The 25,002-nt window shown below is 40.9% G+C and overlaps 1 protein-coding gene and 1 long non-coding RNA gene across 2 annotated transcripts in view; one reads left to right on the forward strand and one right to left on the reverse strand.

Annotated features, from left to right (window-relative positions):
* LOC145436951 (uncharacterized) overlaps nucleotides 1–25,002 on the forward strand; it is a 300,821-nt gene that overhangs the window by 132,281 nt on the left and 143,538 nt on the right. The window lies entirely within an intron of this gene.
* On the reverse strand, nucleotides 457–5,827 carry LOC145436945 (uncharacterized). The gene is made up of 3 exons (XM_080314136.1): nucleotides 4,520–5,827; nucleotides 3,088–3,177; nucleotides 457–1,375 (listed from the first exon to the last, which is right to left on the reverse strand). Exons 1-3 carry the CDS (start codon nucleotides 4,713–4,715, stop codon nucleotides 477–479), a joined length of 1,185 nt encoding a protein of 394 aa, XP_080170262.1. The 5' UTR covers nucleotides 4,716–5,827; the 3' UTR covers nucleotides 457–476.

Here is a 25,002-nt window from a genome sequence, read left to right on the forward strand (position 1 = left end):
CCACTCATGCCCGGCCTATACTATTCGACGTTGCTGATGTGAAAGTACCTTGGTAGTCAAGACCAGAGGGGAGAAAGTAGTCATTATTGGTTCTCAAGTGTAAGTAGAAGTATTGTCACAAATTTCTACGTAATTACAAGCATAGGCGTAACGGTTTCCGAGTAAGTAAAAATGTCCGTATTCTAACCATAACATCGCCTAAAAAACTTAAAATTGTGAAGAAGTAGGCTAAAATCATAACCACATGGGTATGTAGTGCAAAGGCAGGCAAAATCTTCTTGAATAGCAGACTTGTACAAAATGTTGGATTTTCGAATTGCGCAACTAGAACTAGAACTACTCACATTTCGAAGTCCGCAACGTTAAGTAAAATTAGAACTACATTACTCAAAAACAGTGGATAGTTGACTGTCAATTAACCATATTGATAGTTTGTACAAGTCCGTCGTGTACACCTAAATAGCATAAAAATCCCGTTACTGGCCGCATATAGTCAGGACCTCACCTGTGGTAGCCTGCGTTGTCGCGTTAGTGCCGCTATCCGATTGAGTGGTTGCCGTGGACTGTGACGTCACAGTCGTGTCGTTCGCTAACGCGACAGTCGTCGTCATATTGGTTTCGTCGGAGACCGGATTTTCGGTAGTGAAAAAAGTCGTATCTTCAGATCCGGATCCGGTTGCCGTGGCCAAATCAGTTGTGTCCGTAACCAGAGACGTGGTCTCCGTTTCAAATACGGTAGTCTGCGTTATAGCAATAGTTTCAGAAGTCGCAGTATTGCTTGTAGCAGTAAGGGTGGTGTTTATAACTTCTGTAGTCACCGTGATTTCCGAGGTCACGCTAGTATCTACAAATGTGGATGTCGCAGTAGGATTATCGGTGGTAAAAAACGTTGTTTCCTCGAATCCAGAAGATGTGAAGTCATCAGTTGTAGCCGTAAAGAGGGATGTGGTCTCAGTGTCAGTTTGTGAAGTCGTAGGGTTGCTTGTGACTGTATCGGTAGTGTCCACAGCTTCTGTAGTCTCGGTAGTATCTGGTGCATCAGTACCGGTAGTGTCCGTTGGCACCGTTGTCGGAGTATCAGTGGTGTACGAAGTTGTGTCGTCTATTCCGGAACCGGTTTCAGGCGTAGTTCCGTCTTCGACTGTAGTCGTGTCTACTGCTGTTGTAGTATCATCAACAGCGGTCGTCATGGGCTCTGTGGTGAAATCACCGATGCCAGAACCGCTGCCTTCACTGTCTACATTTCTTCTTAACCTGATGTGTTCAGGATTGGATAAGTGACTATCATCTGACCATTGATTAGCGTCGTTTTCCATGAATTGCAACCATGATATCGTGGTTTCCTGCGATTCGTTGGAGGCGCTCTGTGTCGTATCTGCATGGTGAGTATGCGATTTTGACATTAAAGGAAGGCTGAACTGGCGTATCGCTGCTTCAATACTTATAATACTGCTTATAAGAGGCACCAATACCTTGTCTACAATGCACGGGCAGACGATATGGAAGACGACTCTACCCGGCTTGAGATCAATTTGCGTATAGACTCGGCTAGTAAGCGACCAAGTTATATGACTCGAGACTTAGACGGCCATCACAGGCATTTCATTGTGACTGCGAAGAATAGCAAAGTTACCACATAATTAGTATATCGTACTTGGTTATAGGGCCAGAAACTTAGGACTTAAGAAAGTAGCATATTGTGAATGTGAGGCATTCGATATCTACCAAACGGAGTTGAAAAAGTGGGTTGAATAGACGACCTGAACCCGAAACTGAACAGCGAACATAATGACTTGGACTCGTACTCCAGTCTCAACACTTTGACTCAGACACGGCCCTCTGTTGCCCGACTTGGACTCGGACTTGACTCGGTGGTGGTTTAAAATCACTCGACTTGACTCCAGTCAAAACCATAAAAGTGATATGTACTTATGAATCGAATCCTTGAGACTTGGTTATACCCCTGGGTGAACGGCTCTTTCTGTTTTAGGCACCTAATTATGCTTTCTAGTCATTCCAATGGATGGAAATAAATCTAATACACCAATCGTTAGGAGGATATATCCCAGGCGGGGTAACGAAATTAGGTAGTACACAAAATATAGGCTAACCTACTATAAGGTAGATTTGAGTCATTTTCAGTCACTGGACGGGTGTGAGAGTACGATCAGGTATCTGATTTTGGTTTAGAGTGCACTGTATATACGTGGGTGGAAATTAGGTGTATTTAATACATTCGCACCACGTCGTAGGCTGTGAATTAAACCATCTGTGATTTTTGATTCTACATTTCGCTTTTACACTCACTGCAATGGTTGTAAACCAGTCGAATACACTAACCCTTATGGTGATATACCGATGTATTCCAGGGGTGCAGTGTATTCTGTCTGTATGTGTATCGCCGTTTCGCGGTTGCTTTGGGGCCCCGCAGACAAAATGCGAACCCACTCGACCTCATGGGATCCAAGAGAGCCAGTGTATTTGAATCGCTTTTTCACACTAGAATAAGCGTGAAATCAAATTCTGTTCCCGTTTTCCTGATTTGGACTCTACTCCATGGTCAAAATTAGCGTAACACAATCCTTTTGTTCAAAATTTTCTATGAACTATTGTAGGATGTTTGTTTGTTTCTTGTCTCATTGCCGGTTAGACTGAATTCAAAATCGTCCCGAATGTAAAAATAAACAATAGCCTTAGCCACTACTGTGGTGCTAGTGTATGACAATATAGAATTACGACAACATTAGTCGCCAACAAGTTGTACAACAGAATGAGAATATCACAGACGGTCATGGCGTAAGGGCTTTCTGCTATTTGGTCTGCATGCATTGACGTTGCGATCAGTTATTATCTTCCAATTACGGATAAAATGTCCTACTCACAACGAAATAACTACTGGAATGATTAAAAGCGTATGTTTTATAAATGCATTCAAAATAGTTATTAGAATACGATGTCGTACTGTCTATAAACAATATATTATGAGACTGAGCTGTCCGAGCTGATATACAAACTGCCATAGGCGAAGATGTAATCTCGTGACTGGTAGAATTCATGATGATAATGGAATCGATAATGGGATCTTACCCTCTTCCATTAATTGGAGCAATGATATCGTAGTCTGATCTGAATGATTCCGATGGAGTGTGGCGTCGCGCGAAATACTGTCCATATTTTCTGAATAGAACATGTCACGAACGATGACAGATCAAGTTCACAGCCCAATTGTATTTGTATTTTAGTCGCGTTCCACGGGTCCGACAGATTTTACAGTCGCCCGATTACTAGTACCGGGTACAATATACATCGTTAGCGATCCGTATTAGGTGATTGTGGCCAAAAATAATTCTTTTCTTATAATTGTTAACGGCCTGTAAGCCATAAAATAGATACAATTGTTTATTGATTACAGGTACAGTCACCTAAACCAATATATACGCGACCAATGCAACTTACATAGGTCTGATTATGCCTGGAATCACGGATCACCATAAACCTTTTCCGAGTATCATTGTATGATTGAATCATTGAATCACCAGCGAAAGATCAAATTCCGGCGCCCATGTTTTCGGAATTACGTAGTACCGGTAAGCAATCTAATCGCATCCGTGGAGCAGTTTTTGAGCGAGTTGTCTGTTGTTAGAGCGTCTGTTGTTTCACGTTGTTTTGGAGTTGTATGAACTTTTAGTAATTGCTACAACATCACATGTCTGTATCGTGCTGACTGTTTCACATGTTGCGCTGTGGGCCATTGTATTGGCTCTACAATAACGACTAAACCACACAGCGCACATATATCTCAGAGTGAAGTGAATATATCCTGCAAAGAAGTGTGCCTAGAGAACACAACGATGCATGACCTATATTGCCTGGTAGTAGCATGATTTCACTGCTACATTATCATATTACACATTCATTGTTAAAACGATGACACGGTTTAGTTTGACTTTGTATGTACTTCTGTACGACACAACTTTAATACATCTGATCCGCGTAAGTGAAGTGAGTCGTCCTACAATTTGGTAGATATGGAATCATACTGAAGAATATCGGACAGGTGTAAACTACAACAACAACTAGTATACAGTGTACCATGTACTGTACATAATATTGTACATAAAGCACATTGTACGCCAACATGTACCCGCAAGAATACCAAGAGCCATCACCATTGATCATGTAGCCTATTGCAGAGACCGCCTACAGCAGAGGCCGCTAATAGATATTCCGGTGTGCTATAGTAACCCTAACGTGTCAACTGAGGTGAATAAATACGCAAAAACAAATTCACGGAGGAGTGTGGTGGCCATGGTCAATTCTCAATTTAAGGCCAACAATCTGGCTCGCATCGTACGGACGGCACAGTAATAATAACTACTACACGTGTTATCCACAGGCATTATTTGTTGCTAACAGTTGATATGAAGCCTAGGCTACGGAACGATTGTATCATTCTACCAACGGCTGGCCAGTTCGCAACTGGCGACACGAGAACGACAATGCAAGTTTTAACGTTTACCTTCTAATCCTGCGGAACTTCGAATCAGCAATATAAATCCATATATAACCAATATCATAGCGGTGCGGGATCGTAACCCATTTCCTAAATGCAAGTCTCTGGATGTAATCCTCCGTACCATGGCACAAGAGCGGCAGCTTTCTCCTTGATAATGTTGCTTGTCGCCTTTCACGTAGTCCGATTTCGGTTCAGCCATCGATAAAAAAAGGTGTCCAGCCGTATATCCGAGGCACAGCCCTCAGCAATAAGGTGCAAGAGTTGCACGGAGTTAGCTTATAATACAATTACTAAAATAATTGCGGTAAGACGCGGCTGGAACTAACAACTTAAAATGAACGATATATTGTCAGTCAATGAACACCATTAAACAAGATTATTCGCCATATCACCGAATGCTGGATTCGAAACTGCCTCGACGAATGAGCTACTCACTACCTTTAACTCTCATATCTTACATGAGCCCAAGACGAATTAACAGGCACTTCAAAACGCACATGTCGTTAGATAGCCCTAATACCGTCGTTATATATTGATTCTACACTAGACAATGTTATTATCTCGATTTGTTCAAGAATGAGAAGCAACAGCCGCTATTGCGGGAATAGAAACTGTCGTCTTTGCTGATTGCCGGTACACTTGTTGGTACACTACGGGAGTGTTTGGCTGCTGTTACTACGCGCTGCTGTAACATGGCCTATTTAAGAAAACTGCATGCTTCTTAATCGATTGCTTCATCATACTTTTATTATATCTGGGATTATAGCGGCAGGTTGGCCGAAGAGGTTTAGCTGTTGCGAGGACTGTAAAGCGCCTTAAACCAGACGGTTAAACCTGTATCAATTTCGGTCGAGTCGCACCAACACAAAGCAGTCAACAATCGTTGGTACTAACCAACATTAACGACTCTAACCGTGTATGCCTATTTGCTTTACCTAACACACATCTCGTTCAAGACCAGACAACTCAATTCTACGCCGACTATTTTCCAGAGACCTTGAGACTATAAGACCAGGTGCCACATGCCAACTCATCACAACAGTAGTGTTTTGAAAATAAATTTTCCATCTATCGCGAAGATGGTTGGAGCACGCGGGCTCATTTCATTTGTACAGTGTACGACTTTCAAATGTACCTAATTATTGGACGTGGGACCATGTTCGCATTATTAATAAATTCTAATACGTTAGAACCAGATATACCTTCTGATGCATGTCGAGATAACAACATGCTTTGCAATTAACCGTTTAGTCAACTGATGCAGCCCTTCATCATAATCTATCCACTAAAATTTCTCGGCAGCATTCTCACTAGATATTCTTATCAAATAATCTACCATTATACCGTATAGATAACACGTCAAATTCCCCCTGAATTGTGCTCGACTAATACTATTGAAAGCCCGCTTTCTTAGAGCGATTCGAATAACAAAAGACCCATTCACGACTTCCGAGGAGTCAACGACAAGAATCGGCCACACCGCCGATCACAATGAAGCCGTCGTCACTCATTCTAGCGATAACACCCCGAAATATTGTCCGATACACTTTATAAAGCAGCTAATGACGAATGAGAAATGCCTTAGCCTCGTGTCACATTATTTGTATGGTATTGTTACATGTGATCGCAAAACCATTTTATAAATTACTCACTGTTGTCCGCCCGAAGTGCACGTCAATGTAAATATACTCATCTCGTACGGCTCGACCTGATGTGGAACAGCTCTAAATATAGGAGAGATAGGTAAGGCATATATAAGGCTGAACTCATTCGTCCCCCTAGTGGCGCAATATTTGCACTCTTTCGACACTGATGTACAGTTGTACAGGTACACATATAATTATGTGACGTCATTACGTCAGTGATGCATTGAACGTAGAATAACGGGATTGTTTCTTTGCAATCATTGCCCACAATGCCCAGACATCTCTTTTGTCACGCAAAACTTACGCAAAGTGATTTGACCATGTGCCCGGTGAAGTGTCTGCTCATATATCCACAGCAAATAATCCTAATCACACTCTTCATAGATGCGCCTATCATACTCAAACTACATAAGACTTGATAGTAATCGATGAGTGTCGCGGTCAAGTATTCACTGATAAGGTGACGACGATAAAGGCACAGCACCGCCACATAGATCACAACACACAATATCGAAAACTGATGAAAGTGCTCACTGTACGCTGCACAGCGCACTATAGAGCGACCATGAACCGCACTCTATCAATATGTAAGATTCGAGGCTGTATGAAGGCTGCGTGACCGCACTTTCATTAACGTCACCAACACTTTGCGTATTATGTAGGGTGGCCACAGGCACAATAATTCGAGTACCCAAATCCGAATTGTGCAGTAATTGTAATGTAAGCGATGATTTGAGTGCTGAAATCATACGCTTTTTTGCGATAACAGTTAAATCAGCAGCGTGAATTGTAGTTTCGATACTTATGTTCCGCCGCGGGAGCCCGGAAACCGTCATTGGCCATATCGTAGCGTACGGGACTTAGTATAAAGTTACGCAGGTTAGAGGAAATGACATATCCGTGATGTAGTAATAAACCCACGGCATTTTCATTAAGTCGAATGTAATAGATACGAATGAAAAGTTACCAAATTTTGTCCAATGTGATATACAATTAGAATTATGCTCTTTGCTGTCGCAGAAAAGATGCATTTTTCAGCTCCGAAAGACAGTTGCCTTCTCAACTCGCAAATATCATTTACTTCACCCCAAGAGGATATCACACCGGCTTGCCGTAAAGTGGGCATTCCACCGGCCGGTGTCGGTATCAATTTATGCAGCAGAAAAAGTCGATACCGTGATTGGGTACTATATGGCGGAAAGGGTGTGACAAAGATCAATAACAATTATATAGAGTTGAAGGTGTATATTGTGATTACCGTAAGTGTCGTAGTCGGTACTAGATAGTTCCCGACAGCGAAAAGATAGCAATAACTAATAATCAAAATAAATCAATGAAAGGTAATCCATTCAATTTCACTACTCCGGATCTTATTATTACCAATCTGTATTGATGCAGACTTATTTATAATTCCGCCCTGTATGTAACGTCGCGTGGTCGCTGTCAATATGTCGAGTGTCTACGTGCAAAAAACTGAGCATCACCAATCCATCTTCGTTTCACACCGTTTAAATTTAATCGCAAATGTGTATTACGCAGCGGAAGTACGAATAAATTCTTCCAGCCGACGCGAGACATGTTTGACATCGAGATAACTAAAAAATCATCACGCTGCAGTGTGTTTCATACAATAGCGACCAATATCTTGATAAACACTGTCTGCTGATTTAGACATATATAGATTATCTTCCTCATTTCTTGGTTTCTTCTATTACTGTAAGTGAAGAGTTTCCGAAGCCAAATTGAAATTGTGACTGAGCTACGTTTGGTGTTCCCTCAACGAGAAAGTGCCCTCCGATCTTGAGGGGGACTGGAGATACCCTTGAAGGGCTCTTAGTAGCTTCGCTTGTATATGCTCTAGAAAGGCTATGCTGGATGATCCATCTACAATTGAAGATAGTTGGAATATTTTTGTAATATGTCCCGCACGTAACGTCAAGAAATGCGCAATTTCAAGTACCGGACACTCTTGTTATATGCAGTATACTATCGTAGTTCGTGTAAGTCCTGATTTCTCGATGTAAAATGTATTCGATTTGAACTGTGCCATCACGTACAGAATTGATATGTTATCATCGATTCTGTTATTCGACATACAAGTTTGCTGCCTCTAATTTACGATACTCTTAGACGCTCCAATGTATTGTAATTGAAAAGCTTATCTAATATTTAGTACCTCCGAATCTAAGATCCTATAGGGAAGTAATACCACACGGCGTAGATCATACCTAATTCAGATAGTGTGGTATGGTTTGTGCACACATTTGCACAATGATCTATTCCAACGAATGAACATTGAACAATCGAACGTACTGATTTCCGGCGGCCTTAACGTATACACAATTACACATACATGTCTCTTAAATATCACTACAAAACGGCCTAAATGCAAAGGGAGAAGACAAATAAAGTGGAGATTCAACTATACTATTTCATCTGGACACGCATCTATGACGAAATGATTTAATACACAGCCCATATTTATGTTTCGTGATCACACATGAGCGTGCCAATATCTAAAATTCAACATACTGACACTCCCTGTACTGGAATATTCCGAAATTTCCAAGTTTACAATGGATTACGACATAGTCGCATCAGCGTTTTCCACAAACAGAAATGCATGTGGTTTATCCGAACGGGTCTGAACGCAGATACGGTCTTCAGTGAATTGCAACCTCTGGATACAATGTCAGTTGTGTCTTATGAAATATCACTGCATACAGACGTATTGGGAGTGATTTGGAACTACCAGAAATACCATTGGAATCTACGTAAAGTAAACTCATAGAGACTCATGGGGAAATTGCAGAAATTGCATTGAAGCGAAAGAAAAAAATAGTTGCAGTTATTGATGCCAAAGGTGCTTGGTCGTTGGCAAAACTTCACGGCACAGATAAAATTAAAATTTGCGCTATATTCATTATATACAATGATTACAGAACGACGGAATGATTTGATTTATTACATCACCATCCGCGACGTTTATCTTAACCAGCACCTATTGAAGATTCAATTATCAGTCGAAATTTCGTGAAAGTTCAATGAACGTAACAAGACTTTCAATATGTTTGTCCGCTTATTACGAATGACGTCTGCTAGCGAGAAACAAACATTGAACGCCAAGTTCTAATTCCGAAAGTATAGCCCCAATGAAGAATTGGTTACGACGACAGCTCAACCTAACACCATGATATCAAGACTTGTCTGTATTCTCTTTACTTGTGTATTCAAGAGTATCGAACTAGAATATATTGTACTTATTGTGATTCGCCAGGATATGATACCATGTCAAACTGTAATCTCAATGTTAATTGCCCTTCTCATCGCAAATAAACCTTTTCGAGGGCCGGATCATTGTGGGATTATGGGATATCTCATTGACATCATCAAGCCCTGTCTCATCCAGCCCTGGAATCTTACGCTGAGAGCTCTTGAGGAATACACTTTCGGTGCCTTAGAAACTGATAATTTAAAAGAACATGCCACGATCGTGATCTAACAGTAATTTTGACCGCGACGTTTTAATATTTCATTGTTCAGCTTCCATGTAACTAGAATGAAATTGCGGATTGCAGTAAGTTCGCCCGGCCGTATATAATCAATATCGCGTCTTGAACCATCCGAGTGTGTGCAATGTGCATTTACTGTATTATGGTATCGCGCTTGCTATAGGCTCCCAGTCATTCTACAGCACATTACACTAAGAATTATAATTCGTTGCTTGTACAAATATCCCTTGCGTAGAACAATGTTCCCTTCTCATAAATCTCCGTTTGCCTCCAGTATAGTGCTTCCAGCCGATCTTATGTTTACTGTACGTATCAGGGGATAATGTGGGGTTGATCGTACTTGTTCCTGGTTCAAATGTAGTTACAATATGTCACGATTCGGTATTGTCGTCACCAAGTTTTAAACATATTATATACGGAACCGCGTGGTATGACGTGCGCTCGGTGGGCCGCTTATGTCGGTATAAATTAAGCATAGGTATTTTTACTTTCATTTCGTTTGTCGGAGCGTTGAAGAGAGAAACGCAGTAGTCACTCTCGTGGGATACAGTACGAAGTTGCTTTCGATTGTGTATTACTGCTGCGAATTGTACAACTATTCGGTGTTACGTACTTACACAAAAAATATTTTATCTCCATACATCTTAGAATACTTACTTGTCGGACAGAAGTCTAATGCTCGCTTGCTTGCAGCAATAAACTACGGTTTCCTGTCCGTTATGCCATGACATAAAGTACGATCAATGTTCTGCTAACGTATCCCGGTAACAAACAACATCTAGCCCAACGCTATCTTGGTGCAGTCGCTTTAAACAATCAGGTAACTTTGAATTCTTCTTGAACCAGAATGATTAGAATGTGTATTGTAAATAGGATTGAAGTTTGTATTTAATTACAGCAATCGATTTGCAGGAAATGGAGTGATCGTGGGTGCCTTGTAAATATACAATTCTTTCATAATAGTATCTTCGTACGTGACTCCGTGATCAGAACTTAGTTTAATTCATTCATCGTTGACGGTTCTGGGACAAATCAAACTTACCATGTCATAAGCGCAGAGCTCTAACAAACTACACATCGTTTCTGCGCTATAGCTGTTGTAAGCGAGCTCATAATAGTAGGCATTTTGTAACTTCTTAAAAGTTTATTAGCATTTTTCAAGATACCAGTCAAACCGTCTTAAAGATTTTATATTCGCCAAAATAATCGCCCCGGAGGATCATATAATTGAGAGCTGACCATAATGTCAATTCCTCACACAAACCATCATCGAAAATACCATCAACATCGTACGTTGCAAAAATTCAAATGAGTTTCAGAGAAGATCAGAGTGTGATTCTCCACCGAACACTTTGATCATGAAGCGATAAACATTCACATCAGATTGTCATGCTTGCATAAGACACCTGTAAAACGTTTAGCCGAGCCTCAGATCGGCAATATTACTATGTCGGTGAATTGGCAATAGATGCTATCAATGTGCAAATAATTCGATGGTTAATCGATTGTTTCGACCGTCGAATTTTAGCATGATTCTTATATCCCTATGTAATCATAGCGGAAACGTTAGCGTCAAACGGATGTTTTAGGATTCGTAATTTTATTTTTAGTTGCTTGGATTCCGATTCAGGCAGCATTCTATTGTGTTGTACAGGGTTGTAATGACTCGAGTCATTTTTTTCAAATGGGTATATGACTCGACTCGACTCGAGTCAATTTTATACTGGCTCGACTTGAAATGACTTGAACCAAGTCATACGACTCGTGACTAGGACAGCCAAGACAGATATTTCATTGTAATTTCGAATAATAGTAAAGTTGCCACCAATGTCACCTATATTTTTTCACGAGGCTGCGCGCACTCCCCAAGTCACTGCGCGGACCCTTGGACAACAGTGCGTAACGACTGAAAAAAGGTCACCACACGGGATTTCTTGTGCGCAGCTTAGATTTTCTGTGCGCATAGACCGTGTCAGCACTGCGCAATTGCGCACGTGCGCAGCTTAGAGGTAACATTGGTTGCCACATTACTGGTATTTCGTCTACCAGTCCCGATAATTGGAAAGTATAGGGTCAGAAACTGTTAAGACCGAGGAAAATTAGTATAATATGAATGCGAGACATTCTATATCACTCAGGCAGAGATGAAAAAAGGGGATTGAACCGGATTGTACTGGAAACTGAACATAATGACTTGGACTCGGATTCCGATCCTCTACGAGCTGACTTGGACTCAGACTTGACTCGGTAGTGAATTCAAAATGACTCGACCTGACTCGAGTCCAAATTATAAAAGTTGGATTGACTTGTGACTAGGAGCCTTGTGACTTATAGTTACAACCCTGGTGTTGTATTGTATTTCATTGTGTATTTTATTTATTTACCGGTCAAACAACAATGAACAAATGCTTAAAGTCGGGAAACATTGGATTACACGTTGTAGGACAACTATCACATAGAGCTGCGCAAATCGCCTTCGGGTCGAGAGAGAGAGAGAGAGAAAGAGAAAGAGAAAGAGAGTGAGAAAGAGAGAGTGAGAGAAAGAGAGAGAGAGGGAGAGGGAGGGATCTATATATTCGTCAACCGGGATAAGCAGAATGAGTATGCAAAAAAACACTCAAAACAAAAACACATAAACAATAATATTGAAGTGCAACTGTCTCTATAAAGGTATAGACGGGTTTCGGCGATATGATCCTTAAGATCTCCATGTAAAGCCTGAACCCTGGCGACTATAAATAAGTATATACAATAAACATACACTCGTGCTTACTAGTTACGGTTACGGTTACGGTGAAAAATAAAAAAAAAAAAAAAAAAAAAAAAAGAACACAGTTGCTGAATTGATGCAATAGCAGATATATCCGATTGCTAGTTACTGAGAAGTAAGTCAAGGAACTTCGCCTTAAATGACGGGAAACTCATACTTTTCAGTCGCAAGGGCAATTTATTTCACACATCAATTGCAGCACGTTTCAAGGGAGGAAAAGCATCGTCGGAATTCGACATAAATAAGCTAAAAGAGCTCTTAGGTCGAGTACCGTAGTTGTGTATTTGCAATGCATGCAGTATTCAAAGTAGTTTACTAGTGAATTTGGAACTTGTTATTTGTTAAACTTATTATTAATGAACTCTGCTTCGCAACCCATTGGTGTCGTAGCCAGAGATCAGGGCTGGCCAACCTTTTCAGCCAAAGGGCCACATTCGATTGACGAACTGTTGCGCGGGCCACTAGCCGCGCCAGGCGCGAAAATTTTTGGAATTTCACAGGTCAATAATATTGTCCCGTGACTATATTGCGGGCCTGCTGTATATCGCTGGGCTCAGTTTGCAAGGACTGGACTATTGGCGTCTGGACATATCGATATCGAAAGTTTCGACCAACATGCGTCAATCATTTTGTGCCTAGGTTTTATAGTCGACGTTCTTTCTGCGAGTGCAAACGCAAAGTAGCATATGTTGAACGACACTCTGTCTCGTAATCGCAAATATAGTTAGATTCAATCCGATAAATTAGGCGTTATTTTATTTTCACGAAGGGGCAACAATATTAAAAGCAAGAAATCGAGTGACAACATGTTGCGTGAAGCGTGTAGAAAATTTTTACTTTTGATAAATCTATCGCAAATTATTCTGCTTTATTGTAGTGTACAAAGATCTACCAATATGTGACTGGCTCATGGATCTGCCAATGCATCGGAACTGATATTTTAGTCATCACACCTTAAGTGTTGCGGCCAGACTAATCAAATTTTTGGTTGGCCTTCAAATTTTTAGTTGGCCTCACAAGTTCAAATCTGTGCACTCCATTTTTGATAACATTTGAAATTTCGGAAATCACCTCGCGGGCCACTCAAAACCTTCTCGCGGGCCACGGGTTGGCCGGCCCTGCTATAGATTATAACGCTACGCTATCTCGCCACGGACGTACCACTAAGGGGCGTGAGGAGATAGTGTAGTGGTAAGATCCACAGCTGCAACACATAATAGGTTGCGGGCTCGAGTCCGACCGAGGTCAACTCTCATAATCCATTCCGAAGGTTTGGAGGTTTACCTATAGGCGCCTCCGCACCACCTGATCATCGTAAGCTACGAGTCTGCAGCTATGTAATGAAAAGAAATAACATCGGACTGGTGTAAATGACTATTGCAATCGAAAAACACCATGAATACCACAGAACAACGAAGATAAGAAGAGTCCTTATAAATAAGGACAAGTTAGCTTCATGTTATACTGTAACATTGGTCTTTCGTGGTTAAAACTAGTTCGGGTTAAGAACCCGTGCTCTCCGGCATCCGTGAGAACGCATTCATTCATTCCAAAAATCCACCCGATTTCGCGCGCCCTATCATATAACTATCGCACTTAATCAGGCCGTCACAAAAGCCACAACAAATGATTCTTATGTACGAAACCGTGGTTATAATGCAATAAGGCACGATGACCTCACCCCTACAACGATTATGATGTTATCGCCTCACATGCAGTGTTGCCAATTGCCACATTTGGGTGCCAAATGTAGGAAGTTATGCACATTTTCATGTTGACTGGCACCGGTAGTTTGGGTTTGACACGTTGGCTCTGTTTTTTTCTAATTTCGACTTTTTTCAACTGGCGCAATGGAAATCTGCCTTCGGTACATTTATCAGTAACAATTGTTGTTTGCTCCTGTATTTAATGAAGCACTTGAGGTTGTTTAAAATGAAATTGTAGTAAGCACATTGGTGTCTTACGTCATATGAATCGTTACCATGCATTTCATCGAATTAGTATGTATTGTACATGTCGACCTTATCTGCTGCCTATTGCAATAGCCGGGTTATAATATCAACTATCGTTCAACTTTTCAGGCTACTAGACATGCATATCCTTTATTCGATATATGCATACTCGTGTGGAGTTATAGATCATTAATGTGTTGGGTATATATATCTCATAATGCAACTAAGCTTGCTTTGATGTCATAATCCCAATGCATGGTATGATCGCTTGCATGTATAGACTATAAAATTCGATTATACAGTCGGCACGGATGGATGCCGAATTATTTTATATCCCAAGGAAGTACGCCAACATGATCCCTTCATTGCCCTGATGTTTTCAGCGCTGTCATATACCAAGTATATATGCCAGGATCGCATCTGACAGTATATCGAGGAGGCTGTGAAAATCTTTATATCAGAGCTAATTCAGCACACGTTCTTGAATATAACGAGATATCATTAGCGTTTTGTATGAGCTATGCCAATTGATGGTTACTGCAAATAAATATACTACGTTCACTACCATATGTGGCTCACACAGACCACAACATGTCCCGATCGTTAAAGTGATTGATCACCACCTTAATACGGAATTCGGAAGGATGTCACAGAACGGCGTGGCCATCATTTACTTTTTAGAAAAGGTCTAATATCATAACCAAATGTACAATATAATATTTGTCATGTAATATAACGCTGTATTCGTCAATAAGTTCGGCAAACGGTCGGTTACCTTTCCAAAATGTTCAGGGTTCCGTGGGCAAAAAAAATCGATCACATACGTTCGCATTTATTGTTATTATTACGAACGTGTAGCCCTAAGCCACGATAGCCGAGATCACCCCAAACAACTGGTTGTGTATATAAAATCCCCCTTTGGTTGTTCAATATCAGTCTATCCCCCACGCTTAGCGAAAAGTGTGTGTATTTGCAACTGTGTATACCGTACCTGATATAGGGGTTTGGATATAGACCCATGACACGCAATCAGAACCTCTCAGTCTTATACTGCGGTATGAATTGAGTCCAACATTTTAATCAATATTTTTCTTCCACGTGTGCACGTAAGAACGTAGGATATATGACCGCGATATAGCACAATATAGAAAGCAATGAAGGACGAACGAACCAATACATACGAGACGCCGGAAAATACACAAAATACAGAAACCCATAAATGAATGACGGTCATGAAAGTAAATATCTAAAGAGCAAATATGAACCATCATTATTATTGATGGTGGTCGAGATTGGAGCTGGTATGGCCGCTTCCGCCATAGCGAAGGAGATATTAGTAGACAATTAACCAACATCTACGCTCTGCAATCTAGCTTCTTATTTAGATGCCTTGCGTAGCGTCACAAAAGATATAGCCTACCCAATAAAAGTGATGTCCAAACTATTTTGATACGAACCGAAGACACAAATCTATAATGCCTAGGCCCAATGTCTGTTCCGCACGCTACAAAAATGACATATTGACCATGATATTTTTGCAATGGCGTATATTTGCTTGCATATATGGTTTGCTAAAATGATAATTATTGGATGGGGCGGAATAGTCCACGCCAGACATCCGCACTGGGACATGGTGAACATATATGGCGCTGCAAAAGCCGAGTGCTGTATTGTAGAGGACTGGCGAAATTATTCATTGATCCTACTCCTTAGCTACTCCAGGTACTATATTTATTTCGTACGACGCAGAATTTCAAGTAACACTAGTTAACAACTTCGATTGGATGTAGATAGAAACCATTACAAAAGACCTTTATAGCATGTTATAGTCTTGATAAAAGGACGTTGTCGATTGGGTAATTGTTTTACTGCTCCTCACGTGGGCCATGACTTTGGGCGAAAGTGAAGTCCATTCTTTTTTTGTAATTAGCACACCAAATTGAGAGTGGCGTCGCGGTACATTTTTAAATCATCGCACCATTAAAAGATTGGGAACCGCTGTTCCAAATGCAGCCCTTCGTATTGGCGAACGGCAGAACACCTACTTAATAACTATAGAAGACTGCACGTTCAATGAGACCGTAGTTTCGCCGAATTAATTTGACGTCATGATGTTTGCGTAATCGTTCTGTTTGCCGTATAGGAATCACAGTCTAAAAATATGTCTTTGGGGGTTACAACCTGTTTGACGAAGGACAATAGGCGAATTGTCGTACGCGTAATACTTTGAGCGATGTGACGACATCGGGCCGCGCCTCTGTGTATGCATTCCAACGATATGAATAGGTGGGGTATGGCTTTGTTGCGCAAGATAATAAAATCACATTGAATCAGACCATTGTCAAGATTCAAAACTTTCTTCTACAATGGCCAAGGTATGTGAACTGGGACTTTGGCTTGATCAAGACCAACGCTGCGGGCCTGTTTCAACTCGTTCTAATAAACAAGATCTAGACAGGCGATCATGAAGATCTCACGTTTAAATTGTTCGGGGATTAGTTAAATCACAAAATTGGCGAGGACAATACCATGCAATGTATTAAGAATGACACACCAAGATTTGTTGCACAAGATCTGGGTACACATATACATTGTGGGTTGTTGATGAAGACGACCTTCAATACGACAGAGCGGTGGCTGTACTAAATTTGAACATTGCTTTCAAGACTACATTCGTTGTAGTATAATTGATTAACTCGGAGACTTTTCGTGTGCCATTTATTAAGACATAACTCCATAATATGAAGCGTATACAAACAAATGCAAATGAAAAACACTGCATTAGAGTATGGTTAACAATGCAATATTAAAAAAGAACGCTTGGCGAAGTGAACTGCTGTGTCGCCAGTGGTTAGTCAAATAGGTAAACAAAGAAAACGAACAAAGATCGGTAAACCTTTGACAGACATATATTAAGAAACCATATTCAGATTTTAAGGAGCATATTGTAAGAGTATATTTATGATTGAGCATTGACTCCAAATCCAATACACATAAGTGGAATATGTATCTATCAACTTCGTACCATGAATAATACGGCTGGTTGATATACAATCTGAGGTATCATTGCACCCACGTAACAGTGATAGCTCTTCAAAGAGACTACAGCGATAGCATGAACTAATTATTTCCATTTGTGTTCTGAGTTAGTCTGAGTGATTTAATTAGAATTCATATCACCACCCAAACTGCGCAGTGTGTGGACGCAGTGACATGGAAAAGGTTAACAAACGTCCGCGTATTTTCTGAAACAGCGGCGAATCAACCCCAAAATTGAACGTTCCGATGAAATTGTCACTCCTCGCGTATGGCGAACTATTCGGCAGTGCACACCCATACCTAATAAAGTGACCGTAATTTCAAAACATGTAGAAATGCATGTGATGCGGCCACTACTAATCTCTCTAAAATGTGTACGGCGGTATTTATAGCGTAAGCATGAGCAAGTATCTGCACACATTCAATTTCGGCGTATGGCAATTGTTACTTTTATCAAAACGACTCGCTTCTGATAGTGTGTTAGCGCCATCAGTCACGTTTCCTTGATGACGCGGATGTATGAGCTCAAATATTGACAGTATATACATTTAGTATTTGATGTGTTTCACAATTGCACTTATCACGAGAAGAATTCACACGGTATTGCTCCCACGACGATGTCATATATCTCCTACAACGTATAATAATATATTCTTGAGCTATTGTACTTGTCATAAATCAGTCGTTCCTGGTGTCAACTTTGTCCCGTAGAAAATTACGATGTACTCCGCTTTGAGGTTGGGAGCTTGGGACCCCCTGAATATCCAGATTCCGGAATCCCTGGATTTTCAGCCATATTCCTGATACCAGTCTTGAAAATAATCATATTAAAACCCAGCCATTATTCTGAATGGTAATATATCGTAATGTACTATTTTTGTAGTGTCGTAGATTTTAGTTTCTATCACCTCGCGAAAATTTGGGGTTCCGTGACGGCTCGCAGACGCAGATTATCGTAAGTATGCCTAGGCTATTAATGGTTATGAACCATTTCCATAGCCTCTTTGGCCAGATTGAGAAAATTGTTGCGACATAGCTAAAAGTGGGCGTTGCGATGTGTATCCACCAGACATGGGGTGATTACTTTGTGAATGTAATCGATTGCGATTACGATTACTTCGGAATCACGCGATTACGATTACGATTACGATTACAGCAAAATCAGGAAGTAGTCGATTACGATTACGATTACATTGAAAAAGTAATCACGATTACTCACGATTACATTTGTTTTGCTTAGGACTATAATCTTAAATGATATATGGGAAGGCAATACAAGGATTGCGATGAAAAGGCTTAATGAGATATCAACTTCTTCATACATCTTGCGTCATTTGCTTATTACGTCATAATAAATCAATTGCACAACTTTATAGTGCATGATTTATCGCATCCAACGATTTGCATTATTGCCAGGTCTTTACCTGCCGCGCCCCAAATTCCTTAATAGAGTGGGGAGCGTGCTCGAAGGGGACTCAAAAGTATTTCGTAAACCAACATATATTATAGAGCATTTTCGAGAATTTAATTAATTCTTGTAAATGTTTTTCGAGCTTTGCGATTCAAATATCTCTAGTAGAGGGGTCACCAACGCGGACCAAATGAGTCGTCCGCGGTCGCTGTAGTAGTGGTGGCTTTTGGGGTGGGCGAGGTGGGCGGCCGCCAGGGGGGCTGGCCGAAGGGCTCCCCTATTTGGATTATGCGCTTTTTTCAGGGATAATAACGATTAAACATGGAAATCCGTGTAAGGCAAGAATAGGATTCCGTACAGATGTGTCAATCATCATCAAATCTCTGCATTTGTTAGAAACGTACCATATCCCAATAATCATCACGTCTCTGCATGCGGTAGAATTACTTAGTTTTAATGTCGTCTATCTTTGCACACATGAAAAAATAGACATGACCGAATCCAGCACCTGGTCAAACCTTGATAGATATATAATAATAACAGATGCGAAAGAGGGGTCTGGGCGGCCCCCGGTAAGTCTCGCCCAGCCCCCCCCCCGTTCGTATGGCCACCACTGCGCTGTAGCAAATATCAAAATGAGAGATTTGATAGTTGAAGCTCGTTTCATATGAGCAGCAGTTGAACATGGGTCGGCCGACGCCAAGGAACATACGAACGCAGTCGCTCGGGGCATTGCGTGTCTTCGCCCACGCGGCGGCTCAACGGGAATCTATATAGTTAATATTCCCGAGTCTAGACGCGGAGATCGGCGCTTCTGCGCGCACTGCAGCAACGCAACTGAGCTCGGAGGAGCTGGTGTGAGTCCCTGCGAGTGAGCGTTTTTTTCTTGGTAAGGGGCGGAAACCCGGCCCAGTGCTCTGATTGTCTTACTCTAAGTGAAGAAATCCAACTGAACATGGATAAACGACGGGAGTAGGCTACGTGGTAACCCGTCGGTCGTCGCAATAATCAGTACACATTACACAAGAAGTAGCTTTTTGTTTCAAAGCTGTTGGTGACCCCTGCTCCAGTAGATAGCTGGCGGGTTTGAAATGCATACCTGTTCCCCTCAAGAAAAAACATACATAGGCTATATTTTATGGGAACAGGCATTTCGTAGCCGGTCATTACCGCGCCACGATCCCACAACACACCAAAACATATAAGCAGTTTCGGCCAACACGCAACTCCACGGGATGTGATACCAAAGAAATACCTTGGCCGAAACTTAGGGTATTTTATTGTCAATAGCCGCGCTGAGTGGGCGGGACTAATAACTCCTGTCCTTCCAATCTGGTCCCACAATGCAAATGTCACCCGGCGCATCCACAAAGGAATAAAGCCATGACAATTTGTGTGTGCGTCTCACAAAAGATATTCTTTTAGTCTGCTACGTTTGGGCGAGTACAATATCTTGCGATTATACAACGGACTGGAGGTCGCGAATTAACAACATACAGTAATTATAACAACATACCAGATGCTATGAATATGAATTACGTGCCCCAGCTTTACAGGTAAATCTGACACTCGGGGCTCAGAGAGGTTATAAATGAATAGTAATATAATGCAATTACCAATATTATTGACGAAATTCACTTTTGAAAGTTGACCAACGGCTGAACAGGGGAATTGCTGTTTTGGCTGAATTGCTGATTCTAGCTACAAACCACGCTAACATGTCAGGCTATATTAGCGGATGGTTATGGCGGCAGGTCCAAATGCTAAGTAACGAACTGTGAAATAACGATTGACGCCCGTTTCAAGTAGTTATATGAGAATAAGATATGGTTAACATAAAAATTCTGCCTTCAACTTAATACATATACAGCGAGCTGCTGTTACGAGAAACGGCTAAGCACGGCTAGGTTATGATATATATCAGCAGCTGTTTATTTGTAATGCTTCGTTGTGGAAACTGCAATGTCTTATTCGACGAGTACAAAATTCCGAATCTTCGTCAGGTGCACGTGCGTACGTAGGCCTCCTGCTCGCCAAGCAGCAATGGCAAACTGCGTTTAACTAAGCACAACTAAACATTAATACATAAGTTACTATTTGAAACTAAAGGCAGAGTGGTGATCAATATCCTGCTGCGAGGTAGCGGCTTCTGTAGTGTATTGATAACCTGATATACACCACGGGAGGTGTTCTTACAATCACACTACAATGTCCATCGCATGTCTGTTTACTATATGTGGATACTTGTTACGCACTGACGAGCGGAGCTAATACTTCTGACGTAATAATGAGTCAGTGGCGTTTTAAAACAGACGTTTGTGCTAACGCTAACGTGGTATATTATCTCATTCTTGTTCACGAATATTCAGTTTATGTCATAGTCCTTGTACAAACAAAAAGTAATCGTTCATTCACAAACAAATCGATTAGATATGGGAAGTAGTCGATTACGATTACGATTACTTCGGATTTTTTTCGAATGTAATCGATTGCGATTACGATTACTTCAAAATGCTGTAATCGTCGTAATCGATTACGATTACTAATCGCGATTACCCCATGTCTGGTATCCACACCAGTGTACGACACTGTGGTATTAGTATCATATTGACTCAAACCAGTTGTTAGAAGAAACGTGATAGTTCTGTTGATCCTGAGCGCCAACTAGCGTTTAGTTTCCTATTAAGAGAACAAGCGCTTAGTGACAAGTAGGACTGATACCGAATCGAGTGTTAGGCTTAAAGCGAGTCGAGTTTTCTCAGAGTATGAATGATGCGGAAGGTTAAAATATGAACCTTTCATGTGAATTGTACGATTGTAATTCAGTATCACATCACATGAAAGATAATTTGATATTTATATACATCTCATATGTCATTGCACTTAGTGAAAATGATGTGGATTGATCACGACGTCACACATATGTCATTTACACTAAAGGCGCGTAACTTTGTACTACATGTTTCATATTATGCTACGATACGAATAACATAGGTTTACAGTAGGGTTGTCAAACATGCGGTCCGGCTGACGATTATATCCGGCCCTCGAAGCAATTCTGAGTAAATAGAAAAATGCTCGTAGGCTACTGTCCAGCAATTTTCCAACAAATTTACTTTGACGTAAAAGACCCCCCGTCACCAGCCCCAGTCTCCAGAGAAACTCGAATGGTGATTTCAAAGAAGGCATCCTATTCCAAGACCCGCGTTTACACCCTCTCCACCACTTAAACAAAGGGAACATGGAAATATGACAACTTAGATTGTCACTATACAGCCACTGTTTTTGTGGTTTACGAATGTATTCAATCGGTCAATCGTCGTAAATTTGCTGATTCCGTCGATTGCTAATAACGACGTTGCTAGCGCAGAGGCATATGATCAGTAGTAGAATGTACAGCACTATTATGTAGATGGCTTTGATGATACATCATTCCAGTAAAACATTGAGGTGTGGATTTGGAGGTAATATTTTGGCACCATTTGACTCGTCCTGCCCGCGAGTGATCAAAATGTTTGAATCCGGGCCGCGATCCAAGTTGAGTTTGACACCCCTGGTTTACATAATGCCACAGTCAAAAATACAATCAAAGGTAAAATCATTATTGTTAAAAAATTCACTTCCAGTAGCAAAGAGCGTATAATGTCAGTACTCGAAAAACCATCCGGGGCCTACGATATATCGAAATACTCGGGTCACTGTGCCAAGCCCTAGAGACAAGTTCTCGGCTCATATCTTTGATACTCATTGTACAAACACCACTAGAGGATTATGCTTTGCAAATCGAAGAGGTATGCTCAAGTTTCCCGATAAATCATCATATCAGACCCCTTAAATATTGATTAACACACAGGTATCAGTACTGGATAATGAATTAGTAATAGCGACTCACCGTCTGAACATTCGCTAATCGTGTTTTCGCAATTCAACAGGCCATATCTAATGAAAGTTATATTGCTCCGCAATCATCAACCTCACTGTACTGTTGTTTTTCTTCAATTTATTGCTAAAAATTTGATCATGTCAATTCACCACAAGACAGCGATACAATGAAAAATAGGAAAGCGTCGAAACGACTTGGAGTAGTCTTCGAAGTCAGACACCCGCCTGATGGCCTAAGTGTTTGAGGTTATCTAGGTTCCTCCTCGCCATCTCATGCGTGTAGGCGGTGTCTTAGAAAATTCGCCTGGAGTGAATGACTATAGTAGCCGAAAAACACCATAATTACCACAAGCAACAACAAGAACACCCACCTGACCGCACACTGAATGAAAAGGGCACACAGGAGGCATGCACACAGAATGAAAAGTAAAAGAAGATAATATAAAAGGACAGGTGTGTCGGAAGGCGAGATCGATATATCAGGTCGTGGTCCAGTAAACTAAAGGACTATATCTAGTATTGTTTCGGAAGAAAATCTTTGTATTTCGACTTGAATGTAGACATGTTCGATGACTGTCGCGGATAGCCGTAATGTAATACTTGAACGTGATGCGATTCGGATATTAAATTGAGAGTAGGAATCAGTTTCCATACATGGGATCAAATCTCGAATTTTATCGCACCGAAATAATATTCGAAGACAAAAAGTTCGTATTTATGCCTATACTATAGAAAAAAGAATGGATTTTGATTTGAAAGAACCGGATGTGATGATTTTTGCCGCATTTGTATCGCATATGTATTTGGAATTAATTTCAGGATGGATTGTATCTTGGACATGTAATTTCCTGTAATCAAATCTCAGCCATTTCCGGATTTTGGCTTAGATTAGGACGTGATGCAAAATTAATTCTGGATTTGGATGGGGACTTCGATTTGAATGTTAAACTATTAAATCCGTTTTTTTTACCCTTATCTCAACCTTGAAATTATTGGGTTAGTACAATGATATATATACAATGATTGGAAACTGCCACGCCCCCTAACGCTGTAAGGTTTACTCCCGCCGAAATCAGCGTGTGCGCGGATAAGGTTGACTGCATACACTTCATTTAGTAATGTTGACTGTGGTGGAGTGCTGCTATCACCTTTGCTGGCAGATATTTCACTGTTTTCTCGTTTGTTGGTTGATTGTAAACAAGTTTTGCGAGCATAGTGAGACAGTACTACATACTAAGGTCTAATCAAACTTCCGCCAATGCGCAATGTTCAGATACTGACTAGCTGTTTATGTTTTTGCATTTGTATATGAGCGGAAAAAGCATGAAAATTTATGACTGATTCAGATACTTATATGAGTGATCTTATTGCTGGTGGGTGGCCAACCAACCTTAGAAGTCGATGAGACCCATTCTAATAGAAAGCAACCAGGCTACTTTATAACTTTTTCCCGGGTCAGGGGAATGGAACCTCTTCGCTTCTCTTAAATCATCATTGAAAAGGAAAATTGGCATTTCGGAGAACAAAGTGCATGAGTGAAATAATACAGCAATAATACTGGTGTCCGGTAGTCAGCATGATGTCCCGTTTGATGTAAGTTATTTTTCAAGCAATATAACACCCCTCTGTAAAAATCTTACACTGGAATATATTTGCACAGATTTTACATGTACACTAGGGTTGTTCAAAATTCGGAAAATGTTTGGAATACTGCGTATCCATGACTTCTTGTGCTGTGTAGATTATTGTTAAAAAACGATATTGGGCCTGAAAGAAGCTCGCAGGAAAGCCGGCAAGATTTGTCTAAATGTGTACATTGTACACACACGTGTTAGTTGAGAAGTTACTTGTTACCATAATGACTATTTATTTTGATCCAATGGTATGGTTGACTGGCAAAACTGACAAAACGAGTTTCGTATCTAATGTCTCATAATGTATTTGTTGACAGGGCGTATATTGAACAATTCCAACCTTGAATTTACCAGAAAAGAGTGCTCGTATGAAACACGCAGACACCGCCTCCAACTGGGAGCAAGTAAGAACGGACTGCATACTACAACAAGTTGAAGGATATTGAAAAATGTGCAATTCGTTCCCAGTCTGGGACTGCCATCGGATCGATTGATGCGGGAAAACCACTATTGCTGGAATAATCTGTGTTTGCCAGGGAATCACATCTGTGACAATTATAGTTCAAAATATGCTGGTATTATCACGCACTAAAGGAATGTCATATGTGGGCTCAGGGGAAATGCTTACAGTTCCTCCCCC

The sequence above is a fragment of the Botryllus schlosseri genome, chromosome 4 (genome assembly GCF_051294905.1).
Source record: "Botryllus schlosseri isolate E-star chromosome 4, Bs_hap1, whole genome shotgun sequence".
NCBI classification, from domain to species: domain Eukaryota; kingdom Metazoa; phylum Chordata; class Ascidiacea; order Stolidobranchia; family Styelidae; genus Botryllus; species Botryllus schlosseri.

Excerpts from the sequence above, each read along its gene's own strand:
- LOC145436945 (XM_080314136.1), bottom strand. The coding sequence starts at position 4,715 with ATGGCTGAACCGAAATCGGACTACGTGAAAGGCGACAAGCAACATTAT. Across the intron at positions 3,178-4,519 it reads AAGTTCCGCAGGATTAGAAG|AAAATATGGACAGTATTTCG; the intron begins GTAAACGTTAAA and ends TGTTCTATTCAG. Across the intron at positions 1,376-3,087 it reads GCTCCAATTAATGGAAGAGG|ATACGACACAGAGCGCCTCC; the intron begins GTAAGATCCCAT and ends CTCACCATGCAG.